The sequence below is a fragment of the Tyto alba genome, unplaced genomic scaffold (genome assembly GCF_018691265.1).
Source record: "Tyto alba isolate M040663 unplaced genomic scaffold, T.alba_DEE_v4.0 Super-Scaffold_14, whole genome shotgun sequence".
NCBI lineage: Eukaryota > Metazoa > Chordata > Aves > Strigiformes > Tytonidae > Tyto > Tyto alba.
The window spans coordinates 11,732,877-11,760,214 of record NW_024881276.1 but is presented as its reverse complement, the minus strand read 5'-3'; the positions used below and the strand labels follow the sequence as shown (position 1 = coordinate 11,760,214).

Here is a 27,338-nt window from a genome sequence, read left to right as displayed (position 1 = left end):
GTACGGGTACTCGGTTTGGCACACATTTGCACTTTGTTTCCACGTGGTTCTTCTAGTTTCCATTTCGTATTTCCTACCATTGTGGACTGACATCAGTAGATAGGAAGTGTTCGCTCTCTTGGTTGTATGCCCAAGCCCCATGTGGGGGAACAAAAAAAACCCAGAAGATACATTTTGTAAGCAAGCAGATTATTTAAAAGTTGTCCTTATTGTAATTTCTGCCATACGCTCCAGTACAAGAGTGGTACCTTTCCTCATGGAATTGTACAGCTTTATTTTCCTGCCTGAAGGAAATGGACATAAGAGAATGTGTGGGATATGGCAGTGAATCGCTAGCATGGATCTGGTCCACTCAGAAATTATATGTTGACCAGGAGGCGTTTAGGAAGCGTGGGTGTGACACGGGAAGGGGTCAGTTTTCATTGATGTTTCAGGGCTGTAGATTGCGCTATAAACTTCATAGCGAAGTGGCGGCAGCAGCACCATCCTTCACCTTCCTCTGTGCGCTGGGAGTTTCTCTTTGTTCATTTGCAGTGCTAGCTCTGTTGTGGGCAGCCCTGGGTGCTTTCTGTCGCAAAGTGTGCATTTCAAGGCAGCGTGTGCGAACTTGAGGAAGCGCATCCTTCCCCCACATGCTGCCAAGTGGCTACACTGCTGCCTCCAGGGGTAAAACATTTCTCACATGCTGTCTACTTCTGTGAGCACTGATAAAAACGCTGTGGCAATGTAAGTCACTTTTGCATTATTACAATGATGGCAGCGGTGGCAGTTCTCATTCAACACTCTGTTCCACCAAAAGTTACTGGAAAAATTCCCATTTAATGAGACTTAAGCTGGACCTGTATCAGCCAGCCTGGTCTATAGGGTGATACTGACATTGGCTTAGATCCTAATCTCACCAAGTCTGCAGGAGATGTGCAGTGTTCATCGTTTCCACTGCCCCCAGGGAACTGCAAAGTGTGGTGTACAATTAGATCTGCAGTTCTCCAGGTACATTTCCATGAGTGACTAATGCTGACAGTAGCACATTGACTCTTTGCTCATAAGAGTTGAACAGAACTATTTAAGACTAAAGATTAACTTACTCAGAGTTTAAAACTGTTAATTTGTCAAATTTGAAAACTGAGGTTAAGTTTGGCCATAGCTGTTAATTAACTTATATGATAGCTATCAATATTTTACTTTCCTGGGATTTTCCATTTCAAAGACATTGAAAGGAGCGGAAGAGTTCATTGCTAATCACACTGAGAAGATGGAAGGGTTTTGTTTGCTTTACCAAGTCATATGCTTTCTTGAAATTTCAGTCCTCTTGCTTTGTTTGGAAGTCCAAATTATGGTATACTGTTAAGTATATACATACAGATAATACATGAATTTCTGGAGGTCACAAGCACTGAAAAAAAATAGAGGAAAAATTATAGAGATACTGTCATTTTCAACTGGGGAGACAAATCCATTTAGTACAAGAAAATAAATAGTTCTTTGCACTAGTTCAATGATACTTCTCGGGTGCAGATCATGCGTGAGATTTTGCATGGCTATGACCTGTAGTTCAATAGCTGTTAGGAAGAAGTTATTGTGAAAGAGGAACTATTTAAAAATTTAATACCTCACGAACTACTGAATTAAAAACATACCTCACATATGTACATGTAGATTGTAATTTGTTCAAGCAAATTGATGTGTGAGTGATTAATCAGTGGCAAACAAATGCAGACATGCTTAAACAGTGCTACATACCTGGCCAAACCGGGAGAAAAGAGGCTGGGCAGAATGTTTTCCACACGTGTAGATTTATTACAGAGATATGAAGTTCCAGAATGCCTGTCTTTTTAGATTGTGCTGATATACTCCATTTGTAACCTGAAAAGTTACAGTATTTTTTAAGATGGTGTTTAAAAATGTCACTGCTTTGAAGAAAAGAGCTTTCTACTAACGCCTGGTCTAGGCTTGTGTGTCTACCCGGCTCATTTAAAAAACATGCTGGCTTTGGAAGAAGATTTATAGATGTGCAGCAATCGGTTGCTTATGTGCAGAGCCCTGTGCATATACAACCGGATAAACACACGGGCAGTCAGCTGGATGCCTTTGGCACGCATCCAAGTTGCCATGCACGTATATATCAACTGCACGATGCTCTCCCTGTGAGCTCTGAGCTGGGGTGTTTATCACACTGCTTCTTCTCCTGGCCTCCTCCCCTCTTCGCTGGAAAAAATAATTTGTCTTGCTGCTTGCCAGCAAGACAAATTGGGGAAAATCAGCCATCCTGGCTGGAAGTCAGCAGCCCTGATCAGGGAACCCAGTCATGTCCTCTGAGGTTGTTCCTGCTGGGCGTCGTGTGCCTTTGATGTACTTTGACACTGGCTCCATGTGATTCTGAGGGAAAGAACTGATTTACAGGGGTTTACAGCAGGCAGAAGTGGTGATGCCACGTATCGATGCTTAGTTCCATTTGCCTTCTGGCAGCAGGGAAACAACACTTGGCTTTTCCACTCTCTTCCTAAATTCTCCAGTATTTTCCCCAAAGGAACAAAAAAGTTAAAATGTTTGTTACTGAAGCAACACACACGAATTTAGCATTAAACTGATTACATTCACGTTCTTTTAAGATTTTTTTAAATTACAAGTTTTACAGAGAATTGATAGTCTTTCCTACATCTGTACACTTTTTAGTGTTCTCTTTTTAATGCATGTACATAGAGCATGTTAATTTAAGGTGTCATTACAAATGAATATATCACTTTTTTGTTTTCATAGGTGAAGATTGAACATCTAAGCAGATAACATATCCAATAGTTTTGTACTCAGAACTGGTTGCCTAGTGAGAGTAAACAGATGCCCAGGAATTAGCTTGATTTAATGACTTTTAAAGATGGGATATCAAGCCCTTTAACAGTGGCTTCTAAAAATAAGATTAAATTAATGAAGCAGTAAGGTCTCTGTTACCTGAAAGTCCAAGTATTCTCAGGTAGTAAATACTGGTTATTGTTTTCCATAAATTGAGTCCCACAGTAGAGTAAAATTTTCTCACTGGTAATCATTTTTGTGAAGGTCTTTGGGTTTGCAGCCTCAAGACACACTTCTCAGTGCTAAAGGACCAACTGAAAGTCATCGTGAGGCGATATTCAATTTATGAACTAACCATTAATCGGAGTGGCTACAGGGGAATTACAGCAGCAGAGTGGAATAAAATAATCCTGGTTTGCTGCCCAGATTGCAAAGACTGTTCAAGTACTTGTAATACATTCCAGTTCCTGATTTCTTTCTCCTCTGCATTTATTTATTTATCTTGGTAAATATTTGACTAATAGAGTGCATCATTAAAATATTTCCATATGTGTATGCATATATGTATACCCAGTGTGTCATGTCTACAAAACGAGAGTATGTCCTTATTCAGCGTGCTTCCTATGAAGTCCTTTTATTGCAGCTCTTCTTATTCCAGTTGCTACCGTAACGATCCTCCAACAGCAAGAAAGTCTTTCACCACCTTTAAAACTGTTCTTTTCCTGCAAAGCAATGCCTCGGATGTGGGGATTTTTGTGTGGAATGAGGTGTTGGCTCTACAGGGCTCAGACAAGCTCCTGAGACAGGATGCGGGAGATACTGGGTTGGGGAAGGGGGGGGATGACACACACATGGTACTGGGGCCACCAGACCGGCCCTTCAGAAGTGCCGTGAGTTTGAAGGCAAATGAGGAGCAAATCTGGAGCCCTGTTTTTTGAGGCCAGGGCTTATATGTTCGTCACATATTTCTTCTGGAGGGATGAAAAGAGTGCCCAGTCTGCCTTTATCCTCAGGGGCCCTCTGTGGGGCCAGCCAGTTTCCCAGAAGCCCAGCTGCCGGCTGCTCTGGTGCAACGTCCCTCAGGCATTTTGTGTGCCTGTCTGACATCCCATCTTCGGGGAAAAAAGGTTGGCCTGGAGCACTGTGTGAAGTTTTGTATTACTCTAAAAAGGAAGAAGGAAAATTGAAAACTTATGGTTTTTTTTTGTTGTTTTTTTTTTTTTTTTTTTTTACTACAGTGGAAGGGAGTAAATAACTAACAGAAGACAGTTGTTTCTAGTGCCTGTTTTAGCTAAAATAACGGGGGTTAATGATTAAACCTTTCACTTGGTTGCTCACTTGTGCTGCTGATGCTTTAATCCTGGGTCACAGAAAGTTTAAGAGTGCTTTGCAGGGGAGACTCACTTCTTTTTGCCTCAACCTTTCCACACTGACGGGATGTTACGGGTTTTGCTGCTTACTCTCTCTGTAGTTGCCGTTGCTTATGCTGAGCTCTGCAAGCCAGGTATGTTTTGGAGCTGATTCCCATCCTTCCCCAGGTAAATGTAGCTATGAGTTTAGGCCTACAAAGCTGCCAGCTTTCCAGATTTTTATTTTAACTGGTTGTCTCCAGTTTGAAGATTGAAATACTAAGCATTCGCTTTTATGAGTTTGTAAATTATGTATGGAAGTTAATCTCACTTAAAGAGGCCATGGTAAACCTCACTGAGACTCTCTAGGGCTGCGGCTTTTTTCATGCTAGTAACTTCTGTTCTCTTAACCAGGTGATCTGTTAAGACACATTTAGAAGCTGTCGTCTGTGAAATATTTAGAGAAGTAAATGATTAAAAATGCTATTTTGGCTGACTATCAATACATGTTTTCTTTTTTTTTCTCTTTGTGCCAGATGCACAGAATGCTTTCAAAGTACGGCTTAGTATCAAAACAGCTTTGGGAGATAATGCAGTAAGTAAAGTATCTGTCTTCACATATTCTTCCTAACTAAATATCTACCAAAAGAGAAGTAATAAATACTGTAAAATTTCAGAAGGCAGCAGAAGCAATTTGTTCTGAAGTGTTAATTGTAATAGCTTGCTCAAGTCATGATCCAGGCATCCATTTCTTGACATTTGAATGGCCTGCTGCTTGAAATGGCATCCTTTAAGAAAAGTATAAAGCTTGCCTTTTCATAAAGATAATTTTCTGTCAAAGATTTTTTTTTTCCTGGAAAAAAAGTAGAGATGTTGCACTTTATGCATGAGAGGTGCTACATAAATCTAAGCCTGTATTTTGGGAAAAGCACTTCTGCTTGAGAGTGCTAATTGTAGAGTCAAGCATGTCTGGGAAGAGGAGGAAAATATTGTTAGGTGCTTATGAAATGGGACTTTATGTCAGGCTCTCAGACAAGCATGATCTGTAGAGATCATTCAAGCATATCTCATCAGTCCCCTACTAATGTAGAGCTTTGGATAGTGGCCTTTCTTCTCTGCCTGTGGTACACAGGCTAGTCTCATGAGGACTGAAATGCTTTGGCTTAATTCAAGTCCTTGGTCTTAATGAGAAAGTACTGGTGTGAGTAAAAAGGGTCTGTGATACGTAAAAGATTGGGACATTTGATGACCAAATCGTCCTTCCTGATCTAAGGTGCTATGAAATACGGCAGAGCCCAGTACTTCATTTGCAGTTTTGAATGCTTAGGGCAAATCTACAGTGCGTTACAGGGCTTAGCATAAGATTAGATATGAAATGTCTTAGACTGTCATCTCCACTGTAATTCTGGTGTCTGATTATGTTAGGAGCCTTGGGAAACAGAAGGCAGTAAGTTACATGTTATAAGAGACTGGAGATATGAGAATTTCCCTATGACCGTAGAAGCCATTCTAAAATTACCGTGAAATATCAGGTAATTTAAACTAACATTTTCAGGGACCTAATTCCACTGGTAACTTCATAAACCAGACAAATTGGGAAGAAATATTCAAGATATGTGCTAAAGTATTTGTCTGTGGAAATTCATATTGAAGTAAATTCTCTTGGGTTAGACTTCAATTAAACAGTAGTGCGAGCCTGGTTTGTTTAAAAATTCATTTAAAATAGTGTAATCCTATGGCTGAAAATATGTCAAAGTCATTATTGAAGCTGCTCTTGATGATAACTGCTAATATTTTGATTTAATCTTGGTCCAAAATAGTAGCAAAGAATGAAAAGTGCAGTTCCCAGTAATGCTCTTAGTGCTATTTGCTTCTCCAACTATAGTAAAATAAGGGGATTTTGTCTGATCATTTTGATTTTTGTATTTTTCATCTAAAAAGGGTATGATACAAATCATTAATCTTAGAGGCGCTTTATATTACAAGAAAAAAGTACTAACTGAGGAATCTAGTGTTTTTTGTAGATAGATAGTAGTTTATTTCATATAACAAAGTGTGTGAAAGCCCTAAGAATGGGACAGTCTAGAACAGCGTTTTAGGACAACAACATGCTGGAAGTGGTATGATGCCATACAAAGTTACCCACAAATAATGAAAAATTTATTAAGTGCACAGGTAGTAGTTCCTTTTCATATCTATTACAGTCTTCTCAGCAAATGACTGAAATTGAAAACTGAAACTACTATCAAACTGAAATTTATTTTGGTTGAAGAATTTGGGACACTTTACTTTTGTATTTATTTATTTTAGCAAAGAAAAGCATAATGCTGTCATTGTATCACAGTAGGACACAACCAGCTTAGAATATCTTGGTATGACGCTCTGCTACTGAATTCCATTTCACTCATTTCTAAGTCACTTCAAGCTAGATAACAGAAACCCCTGATACTGTGGGCATTTTGCTCTAGAACTGGCTGGGTAACTCCAATGTACATTTAGGGGCATAGGATATAGGTTAGTGTAGTTTTCCACATGGTTTAGTGCATGCCGTCCACTTTGTGTGAGGCCGATAAAGACAGGACAGCATTTTTTTAATTTGTTCACAAGATAGGCTGTGCTTTGAGGCAGGGAGTTCCATTTAGTGTATTTATATAGTTCTTATCACAATGGAGCTGGAAAGAGCAGCTAAGATACAGTAAGTATTTACCTGTTATCATTTGATTTGCAAATAATGGGTGTACTTGACAGAGACATTGTTTGCTAATGGGTGGGAGGAAACATGGTGTCTGTAAGCATAAATGAAAGGAAGGTGATTTATGAGTCTGAGGATGGTGGCTTCTGGAATAGCTGCTAGTCACTAGTTGGAGTTAGCAAAGTGGTAGAGAGTTAATTCATAAGGGTCAGGGACAACTAGGGAGTGAGCAGAAGTGATGTGCAGTCTATGTAACTGTGTCACCACTCAGTTCAACTGTAAGAGTCAAAGAGCTGGCAGCTCAGGGGCTGCAGCCAGGTGAAGCAGAAGATACACTTTCCTTCTGGCTCATGTACTCAGGCTGTTTCCAGGGTATAGGGTGAAAGTGAGAAAGACTGACGTGCACCTCGTATTTTGCCACCAAATGGGACCCAGAAGTGGGTTTATGTGCCTGTAGCCACACTGCAGTCCGAATGGCTGTCTAGTTAAAACACAGAACCATTCAGGAGGGAAGGGACCTTGGAAGGTCCCTAGCCCCCTGCTGCTCAAAGACAGGTCAACACTGAAATTAGATCAGGTTGCTCTGGGCAAACCTGTAATATTATAATCTCATTCTACTAGCTTGAATTTTGTCTTTCTTGGAGCACTATTATAGCATTTCACCCCAGCAACAACTTACGCTCATCATCTTTTACCCATTATCAACCTCTTTCACTAGCAGGAATTTACTTAAGACTGGCTTTCGCAGTCAGCTGTGTCTAATTCTGCTCCTCCTTAACATAAAGGATGCCAGGTCCAACTGAGCTAAAGTCTTTGTTCCTCTGTAGAGCAAAGATGGTAAACATTAATAGTTCTGATACCATCATGTAAGTTTTCACGAGTTACCTTAGGTTTATGGTGTGTGGTTGCAAATGATCTTCAATACATTTCCTCTATATCAGCACAAAATGTGTATCAATAGCTGCACTTCATGGGAATGTAACAACAGAAGCAACATCCTCAGTCATCAGCTGCAGTCTGGGCCTTTGCAATTGGAGGATGAGGATGACACTGATAAAGCCCCATAGCAGAATGATTCAGGTTTCTTTGAGCCTGTTCCTCTGACTGGAGAAAGCTGATGATTAGAAATTGGCTTCTGGCAATTTGTGCCCACTTGTCCTGAGTTCATTCAGTTTATTAGCTTAAAGGTATTCTTGCCATAGTTTTCCTCCTCGTTATGTTGCCCTCCCGCATATTCCTGCATGCAGTTGTGTACAGAGGTTCTTGTTCCTATAGAGCCCACAGTCATCTCCATCTCTTCTACCTCCTGTCTGATCAGTGTTTTCTTGGGGCTTCTTGCCCTTCTGCCCAGAAGGCTGTCTGCAGCATCTTCTCACTCAAGCAGACCCCTGATTTCTGCTGAGCTTTCTCTGCTGGTCTCCTCCTCCATTTCTTGCAGCTTTTTGTTTATTCTGTCTGTTTTAAAGTGCTTACTCTTTCAGCTGGGGCTGGAGTTCGTCACTATGAATTATATTGCCTATTTTGAGATACCCTTTTTGTTACTCTGACTTACAGAAGTTCTAGGCTACTGCACTATTTATGAAAACTGAATACTGGATAGTGATGAACTGTACGCATATACAGGTACTGCACTAAACATATCAAGTACCTATAGTTGGTAATGCTGCATTGCATTTGTGTCCACGTAAGCATGAAATGAAGTGTGCTTCATTATTATCTGTTTTCAAGACAGCTGATTAAATTAGCTCTGCAGCTGGTTTAATCCACTGGATAACAAACGATTTTTTTTCTGTCCTTTTGGACCTGTTCTCAAAGACTGCAGATGGCATGTAGGGATTCAGTCAATAGTACCACACACAGGAAAAGGAAGATTTTCCCTTTTAGTGCTGCAAATTGTGCAAATTGTTTAAATACAGATGTCTTTAAAATTACAATAAATAGTTTTATGGCTCTCATCTATATTAATTCCTCTACTATATTACCTTTTTTAGTACTAGTCACTGTCATTGCTGTCACGTTTTCATCAGTGCAGTGGGATCAAAATACAGGCTTTTATAGTTTCTTTTGAAAGAGTCCCTTTTGTTTTGCCTTTTTTTTTTTTTTTTTTTTTTTTTTCTAGTTTAAGTTCCCAGACTGGCATGCATTATCACAGTATGCTTACACTTCTCTTCATTCACAAGGCAAGTGGTGAGTCAGAACATAGATTCTCAGCACTGCATCTGGATTTTAACGCTACTCAAGTTGTCTGTTGCTCAGCTTTGTTGCCCATGTCCTACAGCATCTCGGAGAGCCCATTTCACAACTCATCATTTGTCTGGGAATGATAAATATGATGAGTGTGACTTTCTGCCCTGCTTAGGTTCTCGGTCCGCATGATGTCAGAGCAAAATGAGAGCTGATGCCTGGAAGTTGGATTCTTTCTGTGGAGAGATTGCAGTTCCATGCAGCCAAAATCAGAATTTAAAAACCAGAATAAAGATTTGACATTTTCAATGCTGTTTACTGTTTTTTGATGTACATTGCTGGTTTTTGAATGTGTTATAAAGGCCCATGAAAATGTAGGTCCAAGTTGTCGACAGGGTTAGGTATCCACACCATTGGGTTTCTGGTTTGGATAACTGCAGATTTTTTTAACGCTGGAAGTTAAAGATTAGATTTGTGTTCTGATTGACTGAAGAAAGCTGCCTCTAACCTCCGTTAATATAATTCCAAGAAACTATTAATCTTTGTAATCTGCTGAAAGGTGAAATTCAATCAGTATGCCTCAGTCATGCCTCTTGTTATTAAAATATAATAGATGCAGTTCTTACAGGTCATTAGAATTGCATATGTGAATGAAAGCCCAGGGGAACCTAGTGAAGCTATCTCAGAAAACCAAAATTATGGAAGAATGGTTTTTCAAGACCACAGAGAAGAGTTTTTTGAGCCTTTATAATACTTTTTATTGAAGTAGTAAGGATGCTATTTTCTTTCTTTTGTCTCATGTGCGACGTAGTAATTTGTACTGTAGTTGAGTCTGTCTTCTTGTTGCAAGGATGATGTGCAGCAATAAGGCCATAATCTCATTTTATTTCCTGGCATCCTGACATGCAACTCCCAGAGACTACCTCCAACATTAGATTTTTTTTTTTACTTTTGGACAGAGTTAAATGGCCTTTGAGAGTAGATTTAAACTTTCTACTTTAACAGGGTTTATCCAGCAAAAGAGGCAAGGCCATGGGTGCAGCTGTGTGGGGAGAATTCTAGTAATATGCCTGGTCTTTGGTACAAGAAACTTTACATTTCCAGTTTGGTCAGCTTTTGGAAACATTTTTTGCACTTTATATTGCACTTTATAACAGCCATTAGAAAAAGTCCTTTGTGCACACAAAATAATGGGCAGGAATTTATTTTCATAGGCCAACCAGAGAATTTATTAATTTTCTTGATCAATATAGTATTTAAAGTTCAGTGACTCTTTTCCATCTCTTTAATGCCAGCACTAGTGCTGAAACTGATTATTTTCCACCTTCCTTTACAGTATGCCTGGGATGCTAACGAGGAGTACCTCTTCAAAGCAATGGTGGCTTTTGCAATGAGAAGATATTCCAGCAAAAGCACAACTCAGTAAGCATCCACTCTCATTTGCCTTATACATATTAACAGTGCTGAATGTAGTGTTCCATTCTCTGCTGTACTGAGCTTTAGAAACCATTATACACAGCTTCTGAAAACAGACCATTCCAGTATATTTCTCTGACACCCAGATACATGTTAAACATCAAACTCTCTCTGTCTTAAGCAATGTTCAATCTTTGGACCAGTATCCCTGTTGATGTGAAGTGACACAGCTGTGGAACTCAGTTGTGCCAATTCACTCTAGCAGAATCTGGCAGTAAGACGTAATACCTTCTGGAGGCCATACTGAGGGGAGGCGAAGGGACACACTGGCAAGGTCAATAAATGCACTACAGATCCTTGAATAAACAGCTTTGTTGCACATTTTCTTAGAGCACAGCTTGAGCAGTATGCTGAAGATGACCTGACTCAGAGAACTGGAAGGTAGGTAGCTATGCTAGTGCTGTGTTCTGCTGGGGGTACCTATCCCTAATATTGGAGCGGTTGAGTTACCTAGCATCAGGAAGTTTCAGATGTTGCAGTTCAGACATAAATCAGCCTTTAATTGGTTCGGGGATTAAATCTACACTGAGGTATTGTATATTCTTCTCAGGTTTCTGATCCTTGCTACTAATGAAATTAGATACCAGATTAGACAGACCATTTAGCAAACTGTATTTTCAGTGTGTTCTTATTTTTCCTAAATGAGAAACCTTGTGTGTTTGTATAGGCCTATTATTTTTCCATTGCTTTTCAATCTTAAAGGAAAGATTTATAGTTCTGGTAGGCTAATGAGGATAAGGTTCTCAATTTACTTAAAAAACCAAAACAAAACAAAACAAACCTGCTTCAGGCTGTTATTGCAGTAAATGAAACATATTCCACATTTGCAAAGGTATTGGTTAACTTTAGTCACCTGATGATTGTGGTGGCTGCTGCACTTTGTCTTAAATAGAAGGTAACTTCCCCTTTTATGTAATAGGAGTGCTTGGTTCCTTGCTGTTTCATTTTTATTCATCAGAAGTTGTCTCCTTTGAGCAAGAGAGCCATTACACCAAGCTTAACAAAAATAGCCAAGTATGCTACTGCACCCAATTAAAATGACACTGAAAAAAATGAGTTCAAGATACAAGCTAATTAAAAGTGATTATGCAGGGCTTTTTCTCATGTTTTCAAATTAACAGAGTTTTCATGCAGTATCTGATCCATAAAGATTTGCTTTTGTATACTTATTTTAGTCCCAGGTCCTTTTTTTAAAAATCATTGTCTTCATTCAAAGTCATTGGTGCTTTCACGAAGCAAAAAATCCTGTGTCAAAAGCCAGTGATGATCTTCCTCTTCAAGCACCGTGGCTCTCTACAGACTCAAGTAATAGTAGAAAACTTGGTGCAGGAATGGGAAAAAATCAAGCCAGTATGAAAGGAGTTAAGATTTTAATGGAAGTTATCTCTAACCACTCTGGGAAATCACAGAATTTATGCTCACTTTATTCAGTTTCCTACCAAGACAGTTCTTCCTATGGATGAATATGATAATGTCAGTGTTACTCCAGTTTGGAGATGCACACATCAATAATTTCCTGCCACTATGGTTGTCAGAGGAGAAGTCAGGATAGTATTGGGAAATAGCTAGGTGTGGGCATCTTTACTTATTTTTACGATGGTGTAGGACTTCTTCATGGGGTATAACTTGTTGGGGTGTACCTTGGAGGTATAACTGATAACTCTTCTAGGACTTCTAGATACCTTTGAGGTCATGTGTAGTCAGCATGTTAACCGAAGGATGGCTGTGCAGCTCTGAGACCTGGTGCAACTTACTAGTCAACAGGCCGAGAAGTTTCCTATCCATAGATCTCTCTCAAATCCCAAGGGACCTCAGAGTCAGTGTTCAGTGATGGAGAGCTAGATGAAGCTCCCAATACACCCCAAATAACCTGCCTGCTGTATGGGAGAAGGAAAGCTATGAAAGCCTCCTCCATCCTATTAGAAGTCCTGGAAATAATGCACTTTTACATGGCTGGAAAGGATAGTGGCAGGGGCTTGCAGTTTGGTGAAGAGGGAGGCAGCAGGAAGAGGAACTTGTGGCAAATAAGTTACATTACACTATAGGAGCTTTTACAAATAAATGTCAACAGGTTTTCTTCAGGAGCTACAAAAGATCAATGATCAATTATCCTGTCATAAAAGAAAAATCAAACAGTGACTGCATTCTGGTAGCATCTAAATTTACCCAAAGTTTGCATGTGGTTAATTAAAGATTTTTGTTAAAATAAAGACTTCTGAAAAATTTACCAGTGTTTTGCATAACCAAATAGTGGTTCTGCCAGGGTATAAATTCTGCACAGGGTCATAATCGGGATGTGACAAACCTCTCCTTTACCATCCCATTAATTTCTAACACACCCACATCCCAGCAGTAACTCACAGCCACAACTAGCTCCCACATGAGACCAAATGCCATTAACTTCAGCACACTGGATCAGGCCCTGAAATAATTTATCTGGTGGATCAGCATAACCATTGTTGCAGTTTGTCCCACCATTTTTGAGATTCAGAGTCACCTTTTGTTAGGCTTCTGAAGCTGGATAGAAGCCAACTTGTAATGACAAGCATTTGAGTGGGGTGCTGGACACGGCAGTTGATGCTGTTGTTGCTCTTGTGTAACCACTGAGTGACCGAATGCAGAATGGACAGGATTGCATATTGGGATTACATCTTGGGTTCTCTAAAGTTAATTTCTAAACTAAAATTTAATAAATCATGGAGCTGTGTTTAATGTTTGAAAGGTTTGTCAAATTTTCCAGTTTGTGTGAAACAGAAGAAAGACAGAATCCATCAAATTACTCAGTATTATTAATACAGGTAAAAGAATTACTTCTTTTTCAGTGGAGAAATAAAACCCCTTTATTTTCTGTTCTATATATGGCTTTTCAATTAATTCTCAATGCATACATTCATGAACTATGTAAGCCAACCTTTGATCTCTCAAATGATTGTCTGTAATCTGTGTTAGTAGCCCTGGTTTCTCTAATCTGTGACTAATTTGAAATAATATGCATCTCTTTTGGGCCTGAGACTAGTTAACCTTTAGAGCAGAAAGAATGTCATCACATTTACTTTAATTCAAGTAGCAGAATCTACTTTTGGTATATCTTCCCCCCATTTATAGATTTAAAAAGCTGCAGTTTTCTCCATGAAGTGACTAGAAAAAATTTCATCGTCATGATCCATCTTCCTAAGACAGGCTACTTTGAAACTAAAAATATTGTGACTATTTAGAACAACAAAATAAGCTTCTAGAGTTGAGGCTGTTACATCAAGGTGATCCTATGGCTGCAGTTCACAAAAAGGAAGAAAATAACGGTCCTTTGCAGGAGCAGCTGCCCAGCACTTGGTTGGAAGAGGCCTGATGCTCTCAGGAGAGATGGAGATAGGCACTTAGGGCTTGGGCACTGTAGGCACCTAGCTCCCTTTGAGTCTCTGGCAGCTCTTTCTTAGCCCTAAACATTAGGCTATAAATCTCCGTAAGGAACAGTGGCGATGTTTCAGGCCAAGGAACTGTCAGGCTTTCCTGCACTCCACTTGCTGTTCACTTGCGTATATTAAAGGAAATGTAATTTTGGACTTTTGCCATGGTGCCATAAGGCAGAACCAGAATCTTGTCAATTTCATGACAACAATCTCCTATAACCTCCATGACAAAAGTCTCTCACCTGCTAAGGAAATAAAAAAATGCCCACGTATATGTTTACAAATACACTTAATTCGCATAGTGTGTGGAGAAGTCAGGTTTCTCATTTCTAAATGGTATAAAGGCATAGTTTTGTAATGCTTCTGCATGCTGTGAATCAAACCTGTGCGGGGAAAAAAAAAAGGCATACCTGCTGCAAAGAAAGTGCCACACTGCTGCTTGTTGAACCAGTCTGTTTTAGTGTTTAGTCAATCCCCTTTGAACTTCTCATGAGCAGTATTATTCTCTTTGAGTCCCGGAAGGATTTACAGCACTCACATTCTGCTGATGAAAAAACGGCAGCAGTGAAGCCAGGTTTTGCATGGTTATAATCAAGCGAGGATTTTAGATACATCAGGGAGCAGAAAGGAGGAAAAATCTACGTATCCTTAGTGTAAGCCTTGCTGCCCAATTGATTCAGTGCTGTTTGTTCTAGAGAGAGAGATGCTGCCCCTAATGATGACCAGCTGCCCTATCTCGTGCTGCAAACCTTGGCACTGTAGGGAATACCACAGATTGAAGAGTCTGTTTGAGTCTCTGAATGAGAATAAGAAAGTCAAGGTGTTTTGCCAGTCTTTATCTACCAAATTTGTCTTTCTCTTTGGTAATCAAACTTTCCTCCCTCACCCCATTTCAAGAACATCTGTAGGGCAACACAGATTTTCTGCCTGAACCAGTTTTTGATTGTGCCACAGAAATTCCGGCTTTAAGAACTGCAGTAACTAGGTCCTACTTTTACAAATTCTCCTGATGGAAAACTTCTTCTGCAGATACAATTTTAGATATTCTGTGAAGTCAGCAAGAGTGTCAGCCACCAGCCAAAAGTAGACTCTTTTCCCCAACTCCTGTAAATTTTGTGCTTTGCTTTTTTTTTTGGGGAGGAATAAATCTGCTTTCATCTGACTGTTGCCAGCAAACTGATGTGAACATCTTTTCAAATTCCAGAGGATGGCTTTTCTGCTTTTATCCATATAAATTCTGTGTATATGCAAAATTGACATTGTCTCAGAGAGCTAAAAGTGGGTATTTCAGCTCTGCAAAATCATTGCTTTCCATTTTACTGCATATTTCTATGGAAGATATAACTTCTCTGTAAAATAAAAGGTTGAACTACAGAAGACACCCAAAAGACCACCCAAAAAAGCTTCCAGTAGCAAGTAAAATATTTCTGCAAAATGTCCACAATGAACTACTGTGATAAAGGCAATGCTTGTCCTGCCTTAAAAGCAAACTCATTCTTTTCTGGATGGAGACTACGCATTCATTGGCAATTTTGGCTCCCTTATGTTCCTTCCTACCTCATGCTTCCCGCTCCTCAGGCTACAGAGGTCTGTTAATTACATTTGTAATTACCCAGCAGATGGCACTACAAAACAGAGGTCTGTGGCAGAGGAGCTTGTTTGCAGCCAGGGATTTGTCACCCTGAGGAAGAGCACAGTCTGGAAAGGCAATGTTAAAACTTACATTTTGATGATGGACAGCCCAAGCCTTAAAACCAATTATGGTAGTTAGTAATGGGAATTACGAACATCACTGCAGCTAATTAAGAGGGCTGCATTCTTCTTTGCTGGCTCAATGCAGGTTTCCTGTCTCCAGAACATCAGGTAGTATCTGAAGTCTGATCATCCCAAGCAGAGTCTGTCAAGACAGGCCGGCTGTGTTGTGCTTGTGGCCAGGTAGACCTTGTGCAAAAGTGACCTAAGTCCGGGCTGCTCTCTGGAAGTAAAAATAGTCCTAATTCTTGATCCTGGATTTTCAAAATATCTGCTCGCTGCTTGGACATGGCCAGTAAATCTGAATCCTGAGCCAAATTCTTTGGGTTATTTATTAATGGTAGAGAGCTGAATATTTTTTTCCATTTTTATCTCTCCAGGTGTCATTGAATTCATAAAGGCTTTGGCTGTCTTCTTATGATACGTACTGTTTCTTGCCATGCTGTGATAAATGCCACCTTCTACAATTCCTGTTTGTTACACAAGTTTGGCTGTTTTTTTTTTTCTTGGTTGTGTGAATAAACTAGGAACAGATAGAAGAACACAGGGATACTACCTAGCCTCAGTTATTATTATGATACTAATGTACTAGCCTTCACTTCTTTAGTTTAAATACTCATGCTGATGTTATTCCATGAGGTTTTTCTAATGATAGTTCCATCATTTACTAGTATTAGTGGTAGAAAACAAATTTGTAAGAATCTGAAAAAAGATATTTAAAAGATATTTTGCACACTTTTTACATAGTATGCATGCCTGTGCCCTTCCACTATTAACTTCAAATAAAGCTCAGCAATCTCCTCTTAAAACAGATATTTGTCATAACATAAGCTAAAGAACATAAGCCAGTGCCAGTAGAATGTCTAAATTTAGCCTGTTGACTCCATTCTATGCCTGACTCTGTGAATAAAGATGTCAAAAAAAATAACATCAGTTTCATTGCTTTTCCTGACAACAACTGTATCCTGTAGAAGGACTGCACTCACTTGAAAATCATGTGGGGAATCTCAAATGCTTGTTTCCTTTGGTATTTATTAGCTGTCAAAACCAAAATTCTTAGTTCATCTATGCATTTGCCCCATTATATTGCCTTTGTCATAGTACTGATGATTAAGATCTAAATATATATTTTTCCATTTGATTAACCTAAATGTATGTCCAAGACCATGCAAGTTTGTAATAGATTCAGAAATTTGTTTGCAGGCTCAAGTTTGGTCTCAATAAGCTTATTTATTTATTTTTTTTTAATCACATTGGGAAATGGGAAATGCTGTGAGTGATATTTCTTCCTTGAGCATTAACTGTTAACTTTTTTAAAAAGAAGATTTTTTCCGCATTCAGATGAAAGCAATATTTTAAAAAAATCTAAATTATTTCAGTAATTCCTTCCCTGCTTCTTTAATGATTTTTGTTTTAACTATCTGCAGAATTTCCAACGTGCTGCTCTGCAATGTGACAGATCGGGTGTCATTTTGGTTTGTGGTCACAGATTCTTCCAAAAATGTGACAACTGTTCCTGGAAGTGAGGTAGAGGCAGCCATCAGGTACAGTCACTGCTTCTGCAACCTTTTTTTCCTTCCTGGATGCTTTCTCTTTCTGGGCCTTGTAAGAATGAGGCTTGTGCCTCTTTAAGAATGAACTAATACAAGTAGTTAAAACACCAGGGGGTCACTACTCTTTCATGTATGTGAGATTATAGGATTTTGAACAGTCCCACAGAATGCAAAGCGGGTGAGCCTTTGGATTGTAGCTTTGGATGGAGTCTCTCAATGCTGGAGCCTCAGAAGAATTCTAGTCCCTTGAGCCCTACCTGTAATTTGCTGTCAGTGTGTGGCACATACACTGCTCACATCCAGCTGCTACATTTGCCATGCAAGAGCCTTCTCCCTCAGGTGGCAGAGTTGCACGTTTTCTGGGTGGGATTTATATAATTTAACTTTCATTGAATGCCACATGCACATCCACACCCGGACTAGTGACCATAGGCTACTTTTCAGTGCTTCTCAAGTACAGTTCATCTGACTTAATTTAGAAATCAGCTTTCACATGAGAAGAGCTCATGTGAACTCTTTGTGAGCAGAGCTGGCTCTGTTTCAGTTTGGCTTAAACAATTTTATACTCACATTCTTTTCATACCAGCTCTTTCTAGAATGCCAGTCAATATCATAGCTGAGCATTGCTTGTACAAAGTACCATGTGGTACAAATCAATTTGCTTTTTCCTAAATATCACATTCTGTAGCCAATAAAAGCAAGAGTGTGGAGCTGAAGAGGGGAAAAGAAAAAGTAGGTAATCTGACTTCAGTGGTCTACCAAACCTGCAAAAGGGTTTTATAGGGATGACTCCCACAAGCAGCATAACTCACGTACTTTTCTCAAGCAGAGTGGAAAACAGACCTCTTTGTTTTTAGGCATTTTGTACTTTGTCTTGAAAATTCATGTTATCTCTGTGGAGGTGTGATGCCTAATTCCTGATGAATGAGTATGTGTTCTTTTGGAAAGATTAACTTTTAAGCTTATGAGCAGATTAAACTATTTCCTACAGGGACACCAAACAATGGCTTCATAGCATTAGTGGAGGAAGCAGATTATTTATTCACTGAAGCTCTCTGTAAGAGTGCTGGAATGCAGGGGTTTTGCATTTCTGTTATTCTTTGATAAATTCAGTAGCATAAGCTGATTTATTTAAGTCTTTTATGTGCCCTGTTTGCCACAGAAATTAGATGCTATTATAGTATGTTTGTTTTTTAACTGTTGTCTGTCACCCAATAAATAATATACTATTTATGAAAAGTTTTAATTCCTACCCAACTTAGAAACAAGAAATAAAACAGTCTGTAATACTAAAATACTTTTTATTCAATTGCTTCTGATTGCAGGCTTCTATACTAAACCATTATTCTGATTCTTCATACTACAGTAGCACATAAGAGCACTACCCATGAACTAGAATTTTATTTTACGAGGTTCTCTACAAAGTAAGAATAAAGGGGAAGGCAAACCTCCTCAGATCTCTGTATGAGACCCAAGATCTTACATAAATATACACAAGATATATTTATACATATACAAACACGAAATGTACCTGTGGTTGCCTGCATGTGTTTCAGCACATAATTCTGTAACTCCAGCAGTTAGATGAGGGTGAACAATGCTCATTTCAGCTGCTCACAATGATCCTTTCATATCAGTAAGGATGAAAATCTTTTCTGAATCAAAGACAGCTTACTGTATAATGAGCCTTATAATATGCCTTGGCTTTCAATCCTCTCCAGGAATGTTAGCTTTCCATTAAGGCTAAGAAACTCCTGTTTAAGGGACAGTCAAATGTTAGGATTTCCAAGAAAAGAAATTTGCAAAATCTTACCTGTATTTCCCATATATCTGTTCTTAGGACATACTTGCTCTATGGTAAATAAATTGAATTGTATACAAGAAAGAGCTGCTGTAAGTCATATGACTGCAATCAAAAAGAATCTCTCAACACCGATATATGTAATACATTTTCTCAAAATTTTATCATTTTGAAAAAACTAATGAAAGATACTGCTAAAGCCTCTTAAGGCTACTTAGATTCAGATCCAGAAATACCTTCAAATGCTTAGAAGTAGTGAGTGTGGGTGAAGATATCTGTTAAAGGGTAACAGTTTTACTACATATATGAAAAAAGTGCATTTCTCAGACTTACAGTTTCTCCTAATGGAAAAAATGTGCAAAGTACAAATCCCTTTAGCTGCGTCCTGCAGGGAAGAAGGACATAAGTTGGCAATAGGGGTTGATTCTTCTGGACTAAATTGTACCCTGTGCTTCATGGACCTAAGAAAATCTACAGCAGCAAGAGCAGATGTACCGGCCCATAACATGCAGGGTGGTTCAGTTTGAGGCACCAAGGGGCATGGAGAAGTGAATCCTCTGAACATTGCAGGGTAGATCTGCCACTCCCATGCTAATCGTGAATGCTGCATGAGCGAGACAACAGAGACACCCTTACAGATTACAGCCTGCTATGTCTTCAGCACATGGTCCAAAACAGAAATAAATAATAATACTGTACTTCAGATCTCATCTGTATTTCCCAATTTTTCAGATAAATGCGTACAGAAGTCTGGTGTTCAAAACCTTGTATGTGGGTCTGTGTAATCCTACCAACATCATGCTGAATCAAATTCAGCCCTGACAGACTTCTAGCACATATATGAAAATTCTTTTTTTTTTCTTCTATCTTTTTAATTTATAAAATACCTTTATAAAGAGTTTTGGTTTTCTTTGTGTTTTTATCAAGGATGAACCGGGACAGAATCAACAGTGCCTTCCTACTGAGTGACAAAACACTGCAGTTCCTGAAGATAACCTCAACTTTATCACCTCCTGTTGAACCCTCCACGCCTGTCTGGCTTATCGTATTTGGTGTTGTTCTTTGTCTCATTGTGGCTGGAATTGCTTTCCTCGTTGTTGCAGGGATTCAGCAACGCAAGAAGTAAGCAGCTTAGCTTTTCTCCTGTTTTAACTGAATACTGGAGAGTTAAGTCAGCTGGGCTGGTTTTGCTTTTCAGATCAAACTCGGATAACTTATATCTGTAGCCCCCCCCTCCCCCCTCCCCCCTCCATAAGTAAAAGTAACCCATGTGTTCTCTTCCAAGGAAAGGGGTTAACATTTTTAACTGTGAAGCATAGATGCCTTAGTAATGTTGGGGTGCAATGAGGAAATAGGGACTATAAGAATATGGTCCTGGAGGCCACCTAGCTGGATATATTTACAAAGATATTTTCTGTCATTCTTCTCAAGGTTTAGTGTGCCACAGGTGAGCCTCTTCTCACAGAAGCTTTCTCACAAATAGCTACCAAGAGGAAGAAGGCTGGCACAGTGACTGTGCCCCTTCCAGGACGGCAGTGTCAAAAGCTGACAAGGTTAAAAAAAATTTGCTGCTCCAGTTTGAGAAGCCTCATCAGAGGACACAATAACGATTAATGAATGGCTGAAGAGGGCCTGCTCAACGGAATGCTGCATGGTGTCACCTACCATTCATGACCTGACAAGTCCAAAGTACCCAGCCCTTCACAGGTTCATGACCAGAACTGCCCATGAGCCTAGGTGTTTGGTGTTTGGCAGTAGGGTAGGAGAGAGATACCTTCTTTTCCTCTCAGTTTCTGCCCTGTGGTGAAAGAGAGAAGGCTATTCGTGCTGCCATAGTGAGAGCATGTTGGAGCAAGAGAGAGTAGGTGGAGTTTTGATCCTGCGTTCTCTGTTGGCTGACAGTTGGGCATAAAGAATAGAAATTTCTCAGCTGAGCTGAGATTCTACCATAGAAGTTCAGCTTCTGCCATGCCTTAGGCTGCCACAGACGTTAGGTTAACACAAAATTATGACTTCAGCAACAGAGTCATGCAGGAACAGCAGAAGAATTGAAAAAGGGTAGATTTCTGCTGACAACTAGATAATGTTAAAATTATTGATTGTATGGTGGTATACTGCATCCCCAGATAGAACAAGGGATTCAAATATGAAAAGTGGTGTGTTGCAGAGACTTTTCCTTTCTGCTTAATTATCACCTTGAAGAACAATGTTTAAAGACCTCAGAGAAACAGCACTTATTGCAAAGGATAAGTGCCTCTCATAGAGAACCCTCAGTAGTGTAGTCAGAATCCCTTCAGTTATATTTTGCATTCAAAAGAGCTGCATGATTTATAAACCCCTTTCTGTTTTCAAAACCCAAAATTCCACAAACAGTAGATGAGAGATGCTGTTGGGGAAAGATTCTGGACAGGTACTTGGGATCTGTGGATAATATAAGCCCTGTCACAACCTTCCATGTGGTATGAGCTGAGTTATTTCATTCATTGAACCTAGGCAACCTCTTTTGTAAAACTGGAGAATAATGTTGCTACCTGAAGCCCATACCTGCCCTCTGTGTAGTATTATGGCTCTATGTTTCTATATAGTGCCTAACTTAAAGGGAGTGTTTGAACATTTCAAATAAGTGTAATATAAGTAGTGTTAAATAACTATGATTTTTCTAGCTAAAATAATAATTTGTGCTTCATATCATGCTGAAAGACAGCATTCCCCCCCCTCTATTTTCAAAATAACTCAGCTGAGCTTGAGCAGTTCCCCTCAATATGGTGTGAACTACATGTTCTTATTGTCATGCTACCGGTAATCTGGATTGTTGTTGCCTGCCTACAGACACTTGACATCCTCTCTGTTTGAGGCTTTTGTTGTCCTTTTAGTTTTTACGCTCCTTTTCACTTCTCCCTCTGTTTCCCTACTCTGCCTTTACGTATAACCTTTCCTTAGTGCAGATTCATGTGTGACTGAACTCAAACCCTTCTTTCACATCAATGGCATCTTCAGGCAGGGGCAGGGGAGTGAGGGAGAGGGTAAACCAAACATACATTTATTCCATCTACTGTTGTAAAGACTGGAGAGGTAAAAGGGATGGTCTGGGTTATTTGGCTTCTTGAAAGAAGAGCCAGACATCAGAGAAGAGAATTTCAAAAGTGCTCAACTCTTTCAGGCATGAAAGTATGTGACCAGGTTGTCAAAGATTTCAGCATGTTTAGTAATGAGTTTTCTTGGAAACCTGTGCAGAGCTGACATAATGGCAGCTCTGTTGCCTAGTAAATTGTGTTGGAAGTCTGGCCTCAAGGACAGTGTTGACTTTTCAGAAATCTGGCAGTTTGTCTTTATAGGCCTTTAAAGTATCAGTTAAATACCTCAGTTCAAATAAGCCCAAAAGCACATGCTTCGGGCTGTTCATACTCAAGGCGGCAGGGAAGCACATGATTGGCTCATAATGGAGTTTCAGTAATGAGTTAGACTCACACATCATTTCTTGAACTGAAAGATTTTCTTAATTAGGTCTTCACTGTACATCACTGCCAACACGTAAAATTTGAAGCCGCAGCTGCCTGCGGCTTGAAGGGGTCCATGTGATTGTAGCCTTTGACTCTGCAGAGAGCTGGATCAGGCACACTGTCTCCCAGCCTTATGTTTGTTCTCCTGTCATTGCAGCAGTAGGACACCTCCCTCTCCGATAATAGATTTGGCACATATCCAGGGCAGGACCATCCTCTACTGGCTATGCTGAACTAGACTGATGTCTACCCCTACCCCCCAAAATCCTGTCTGCAGCAGAGGCCATAAACATTTGCCTTGGGAAGAGTGAAAACAGAGTAAGCACACACAGTGTTTCCCTTTATTACTCTCCTAGCATCTAATTTGCAGCTGGGGGCCTTCCTGAGCTGGATTTGGTCTTTGTGTACTGGGTAACCCACAATGTTTTCTCTTCCCTTAACTTGTTGAGTCTCCCCTTCGACTCACAGGAATTTTTAGCTTCCCTGAATTCCTATGGCAACAAATTCCACATATCTCCAACTCCTCTCATTTCTTTTGAACCTGCTTCTTAGTATCTTCTTTTATGTTCTGCCCTCACAGTTTTGATATTAAAGAACGCTCCTTTTATCATTGTAAGAGCAGATGCAGCAGTCAGAGGTTTCCACTACTACCCTCTGTGTTTACTTTTAGCAAGTCTGTAATGCCAAGAATCTCCCCAAAGCCAATATAATTTTATTATTGTTAATATGGATGTTATTAGCAGTTACACTGAGTCAGGCTGTTATGATTGTCCTGAGTCAGATTCTAACAGTACATGTTGCAGGATAGGAAGAAGCAGTGGAGCTGACCTTTGAGTTTCTTATCCTCTGAAACCGCTGATGCTGCAGGCTGTAAAGTACAGCAGGTTTTTCAACTATGAACTAGTAGATCTCAAGGTCAGAATAAATCTGGAATTAAAGGAACATCATGACATGTTGACTGATACTTCTGTATTACGTCATCTTGTGGTTGAATTTTTAGATAATTTTATTCAGCAGCTATTTTAATATGCTTTTGGTGAGAACTGGAGCATGGAAAAGTAAAAGCTGTGCAATTGTTTGATCTAGAAAACAAAAGAGTAAAATACTGAGTAGGAAGGTGGCTGTTAATGAAGTTTGAACTAAAAATGCAGATTTACAGCATTAGGAGTACCTAACTTTTGGAGAAGATCATCAAGGAGTGTGAGAGCACTCAAGTCTCCACATTTGGAGGCTATAGTCTAAAGCTGATCTGTTTCTAAAAAGTATGCTTTAATTTGTCTACTTCATGGGGTGGAATCTATGACATACCTAATAGGGTCAGACTAGATGTTTAGTCCAGTCTTTCCTGACATAAAGCAAAACCAGATTTGGATATTTCTTCTGTTTTTCCTTTTCACCAGCTTTTCCTTATGCACTCTCCAGTCATTTTACAGAATAAGAAGGTGAAGTAATATTTATAACATACTTACAACGTGTTTACTCTAGGTTTTCTGATTCCCAATCCTGACTGCAAACCACTAAACCAGGTCTTCCAATTTGTGGGCCTCTCACCTTCCATGGTATATTTACAACAGCAAAGAAGTGCACCAGACTATGCCTTTCAGAACATAACCTATGATAAACTTCTGACTAAATGTGCAGTTTTCTGTCTGTGGAGTCATGGAGGACTTCTGCAGGTCAAGAGAATAAGATTATTTTCTCTTTCTTGTTTTTTAGAAAGAATAAAGAGTCAACAGAGAGAGAAAATTTAGAAGAGAAAGACGAAGTAACAGTAACAGTAGAAAATGGGATTCCTTGCGAAGTGCTGGATTTAAAAGCAGGCCACATTAACGGCGTCTTTGCAGCAGATGATGAACGGTTCACGTCCTTATGAAATGCTGCCATTTCTATCTGGTGGTTTTTTGAAAGACTCCTGTGCCTACCTTATCTCATCACTACTCCTGAATGTCAAACATGAAGACAAGAAAAATGTCCTTTCACTTAATTTCCCTCGAGGGAACGTTTTGCTGATAACAGATACACTCGAACCTCCATTACAAAGCTTTTGTTCATGAGCAAAGCAAATGAGAAGACCTCAAATGATACCCATTAAAGATTGCCAGAAGATGTGTCGCAGAACAGGGTTGAGACCTGCCTTGTGTCAGGCATTTAATTTTTAATGATTATTTAAATATGTCCGTTGCTTGTTTTTCCTTGATATAAATGTGAAACTGCATTATTCCAGAATGTCGCTAGGGAGATCATCTATCATTGTCAATTCTTGCTGGGCTTTCTTTCAAGCCATATGCAAAAGTTTCTCTGTAAAATGACTTCTATTTGCTGATATGCCTTTGGATGGAATAGCGGTCAGTGCATGAAAGTTTTCATTTATCGAGATAAAAAAAAGCAAGCTTTCACAGCCTCTGTAAGAGCGGTTTAAAAAGCGGATGGGTCATCTACAGCTTTAGATCTGATACTAAAAGTGTTTTTCAATTAGCAGTCGAAGTCACAGATTACATGACCTGGAAATTGAAAGTTGCAGAAGTTTTAAATTTGTTGAAATTAAAAGTTGCAACAAAGGGCAGATTTTCCGAAGGTGCAACCTGTGGTTAGTGGCCCAGCTCTCATTAAATCTATGAGGGCATTTTGCAGCTCTTTGAAAAAACCTTCCTTACATTTTTTAGTAATAAAACTAGACTATATTTCCAAGACATAGCCAACCCGGGGTCAGATGAATGTTCATGTGACAGCTGGGTAGCTTTTGAAAAGATTCAATGCTTGAAACACCAGCTGCTGGGCTTGGTGCACCTGGCCCGAATGAGGACATGTAGGCGGTGGCAAGTCACCAGAGACGATTCAGACCTGTGTTTCCTGTTTGTGTGGCTGTGGGTTGAGGGCATCAAATGGTGCCAGACCCTAAACTGCACTGCTGGATTACTTTGAAGTCAGACATACATACAGACTGTGCTGTCTGTGCCTTAATCTTGTTCTCATTTAGATCAGTGATAGAATTCTGACTGATTTCAGAAGAACTGGGCCCCAGCGAAGGGGAGTTGTATGTGTGGGTAACTCTACACAGAGAGTGGAAGTGTGTTGGAGCAAAATATGGCATCTGCAGTCACCAAGCAGCTGCCCACATCACTGGAGGCAGGATTTGACCATTAGCCATCGTGTTTCCAGTGTAGTGTTCGGAGGCAATATTAGAGAACCCATTTACTTATTAGAGTTATTCCATCAGACTCACCAACAGGAACAGGGTAAAAGCTGCTTGTAAAGGACTATCCAGGTTCCTGAAGGGTACAAAGATTTCTTGTCTCCCAGGGAACAAATCCTTCAGCATTTTGGCTGTATGGAGCACCTTTGGCTGTCCATTTGACTGAGCGCTGGCTCTTGAGTACAAGGAATGGGGAGGAGAAGAGGAAGCAGTGGGTTGAAGGGAGGAAGCTGAGCGGGAGAAGCCGAAGGCCAAAGGAGGTGGGGAGAGGAGGGCTAAATTCAAAATAAAACTGTGGAACCCACTGATCATTTGCCTCATGTGATCTCCTGTTGTCTTTGATGTCCTGCTGGTGGGTCCCTCTAGACATGGATTGCATCTTCTCTGTGTGTGGGAGGGTGTGCTGCTGCATTCTGGAAAAGGATTAATAAAGTCAGCTATTAGTGATAATATCTCAGTGCTTCAGAATTACCATCCACAACATGGAGATGTATTTCTCACAGGAATGTCAAAGATTAAGCTTACCAGCATTTGAGATCATTTGGAGGGAAGATAGAGTACAGCGTTATTATTGCTTCCTCAGCCATTGCTGCACGGTCTTTCACTCAGGCAGAGTTTTATTGAGGTAATTCAGATCCCGTCATTTCTAAACCTTCACACTTTCCACATTCTTTGTATGACAGATAGCTACACTTCAGTGTGACCACAATGGATTACTGTAACTGCAGCATGTCTGCAAGAACTCATGAAAGATTTCGGTGAGAATAGCTTGGTGGTGCAAGAGCAACCTTGAGCTACCAGTTAAGTCTTACTGTATTGTACTATATGATAATCAAAATAAAATTAACCTGATATGAAAAAGGGCTAAATGTATTTGAGATACTTCTCAAGGCCTGAGTGGAGGTTCAGTTCAGTCCATGGCACTGGCCAGCGATTTGAAAATAGGTTGAAAGCCTCTGAACAAAACATTACATGATGTGGGCTGACTCTGGAGGTAAGTATTTAATCACTGACATCCTCCCAGCTCACCTCTTAGCCGCATAATTGCTTTACAGCAGTTTGGTGTAATTTTCTGCTAATGATGATATGGGATTCACCCAGAGCATACATCTTGCTTGCCTCTCTGCTGACAGGAAATGGCTTGAGAGAAGCAAATGATACACGAACAGCAACACTTTGAAGTCACTGTTGGTATTAGCTCTTTCACCGAAATAGCTACCACAGACTAGGTTAATCAAGGGCACAGTGCTACAGAAGAAATAAATCTCTTTTCTGGTCTCTTTGTGCAGCAGGATCGTATTAGAAGACAAAGAGCACTTTGATTTGGTAAAGCCTGTCCTCCAGAGCCTGCAAATGGTACGATGACAATTTATATCCCTTGAGGATCTGGCCCAGATGTTTTATGTAACTTTCATTGTTTTTTTTCTCTAAACCACCTGCTGTCAAACGACCTGATAATAAAAAGTGAAGTGAGTAACAAGCAATATAGACTATACTGCAAACTACTTCCTGAAACAATGAGTTGGTTCTGCTTTCAGTTACATTTGTGCCGTGCCAATGAATTTTGACAAAGGACCATGGTGTGCCTGAGTCCGAACTGTTTCATTTTCAAGAGCCGCATTTGAGGAAAGAGAGGAGAAAAGA

The 27,338-nt window shown here is 39.8% G+C and overlaps 1 protein-coding gene across 5 annotated transcripts; it reads left to right on the top strand.

Moving 5' to 3' along the window:
- Positions 1-3,672: 3,672 nt before the first annotated feature.
- On the top strand, positions 3,673-25,998 carry CLTRN (collectrin, amino acid transport regulator). Of its 5 annotated transcripts, none has more exons than XR_004409542.2 (7): positions 3,673-3,914; positions 4,673-4,731; positions 10,349-10,434; positions 17,075-17,191; positions 19,929-20,123; positions 22,659-22,819; positions 24,218-24,323. XR_004409542.2 is itself a non-coding variant. In XM_033010024.2 (6 exons), the coding sequence occupies exons 1-6, from the start codon at positions 3,767-3,769 to the stop codon at positions 24,372-24,374; spliced, it is 762 nt and encodes a 253-aa protein (XP_032865915.1). In that variant the 5' UTR covers positions 3,676-3,766; the 3' UTR covers positions 24,375-25,998. The 5 variants fall into 5 exon arrangements, 3 of the variants coding, with proteins under 3 accessions (XP_032865915.1, XP_009969208.1, XP_032865916.1); XR_004409543.2 differs by lacking the exon at positions 3,673-3,914 and adding an exon at positions 4,184-4,291; XM_033010024.2 differs by lacking the exon at positions 22,659-22,819 and having other exon boundaries at positions 3,676-3,914; positions 24,218-25,998.
- Positions 25,999-27,338: the final 1,340 nt, after the last annotated feature.

Coding starts and splice junctions, on each gene's coding strand:
- CLTRN (XM_033010024.2), top strand. CDS start 3,767: ATGAAAAGAGTGCCCAGTCTGCCTTTATCCTCAGGGGCCCTCTGTGGG. Junction 4,732..10,348: donor CAGCTTTGGGAGATAATGCA/GTAAGTAAAGTA, acceptor CTTCCTTTACAG/TATGCCTGGGATGCTAACGA. Junction 10,435..17,074: donor TCCAGCAAAAGCACAACTCA/GTAAGCATCCAC, acceptor AACTATCTGCAG/AATTTCCAACGTGCTGCTCT.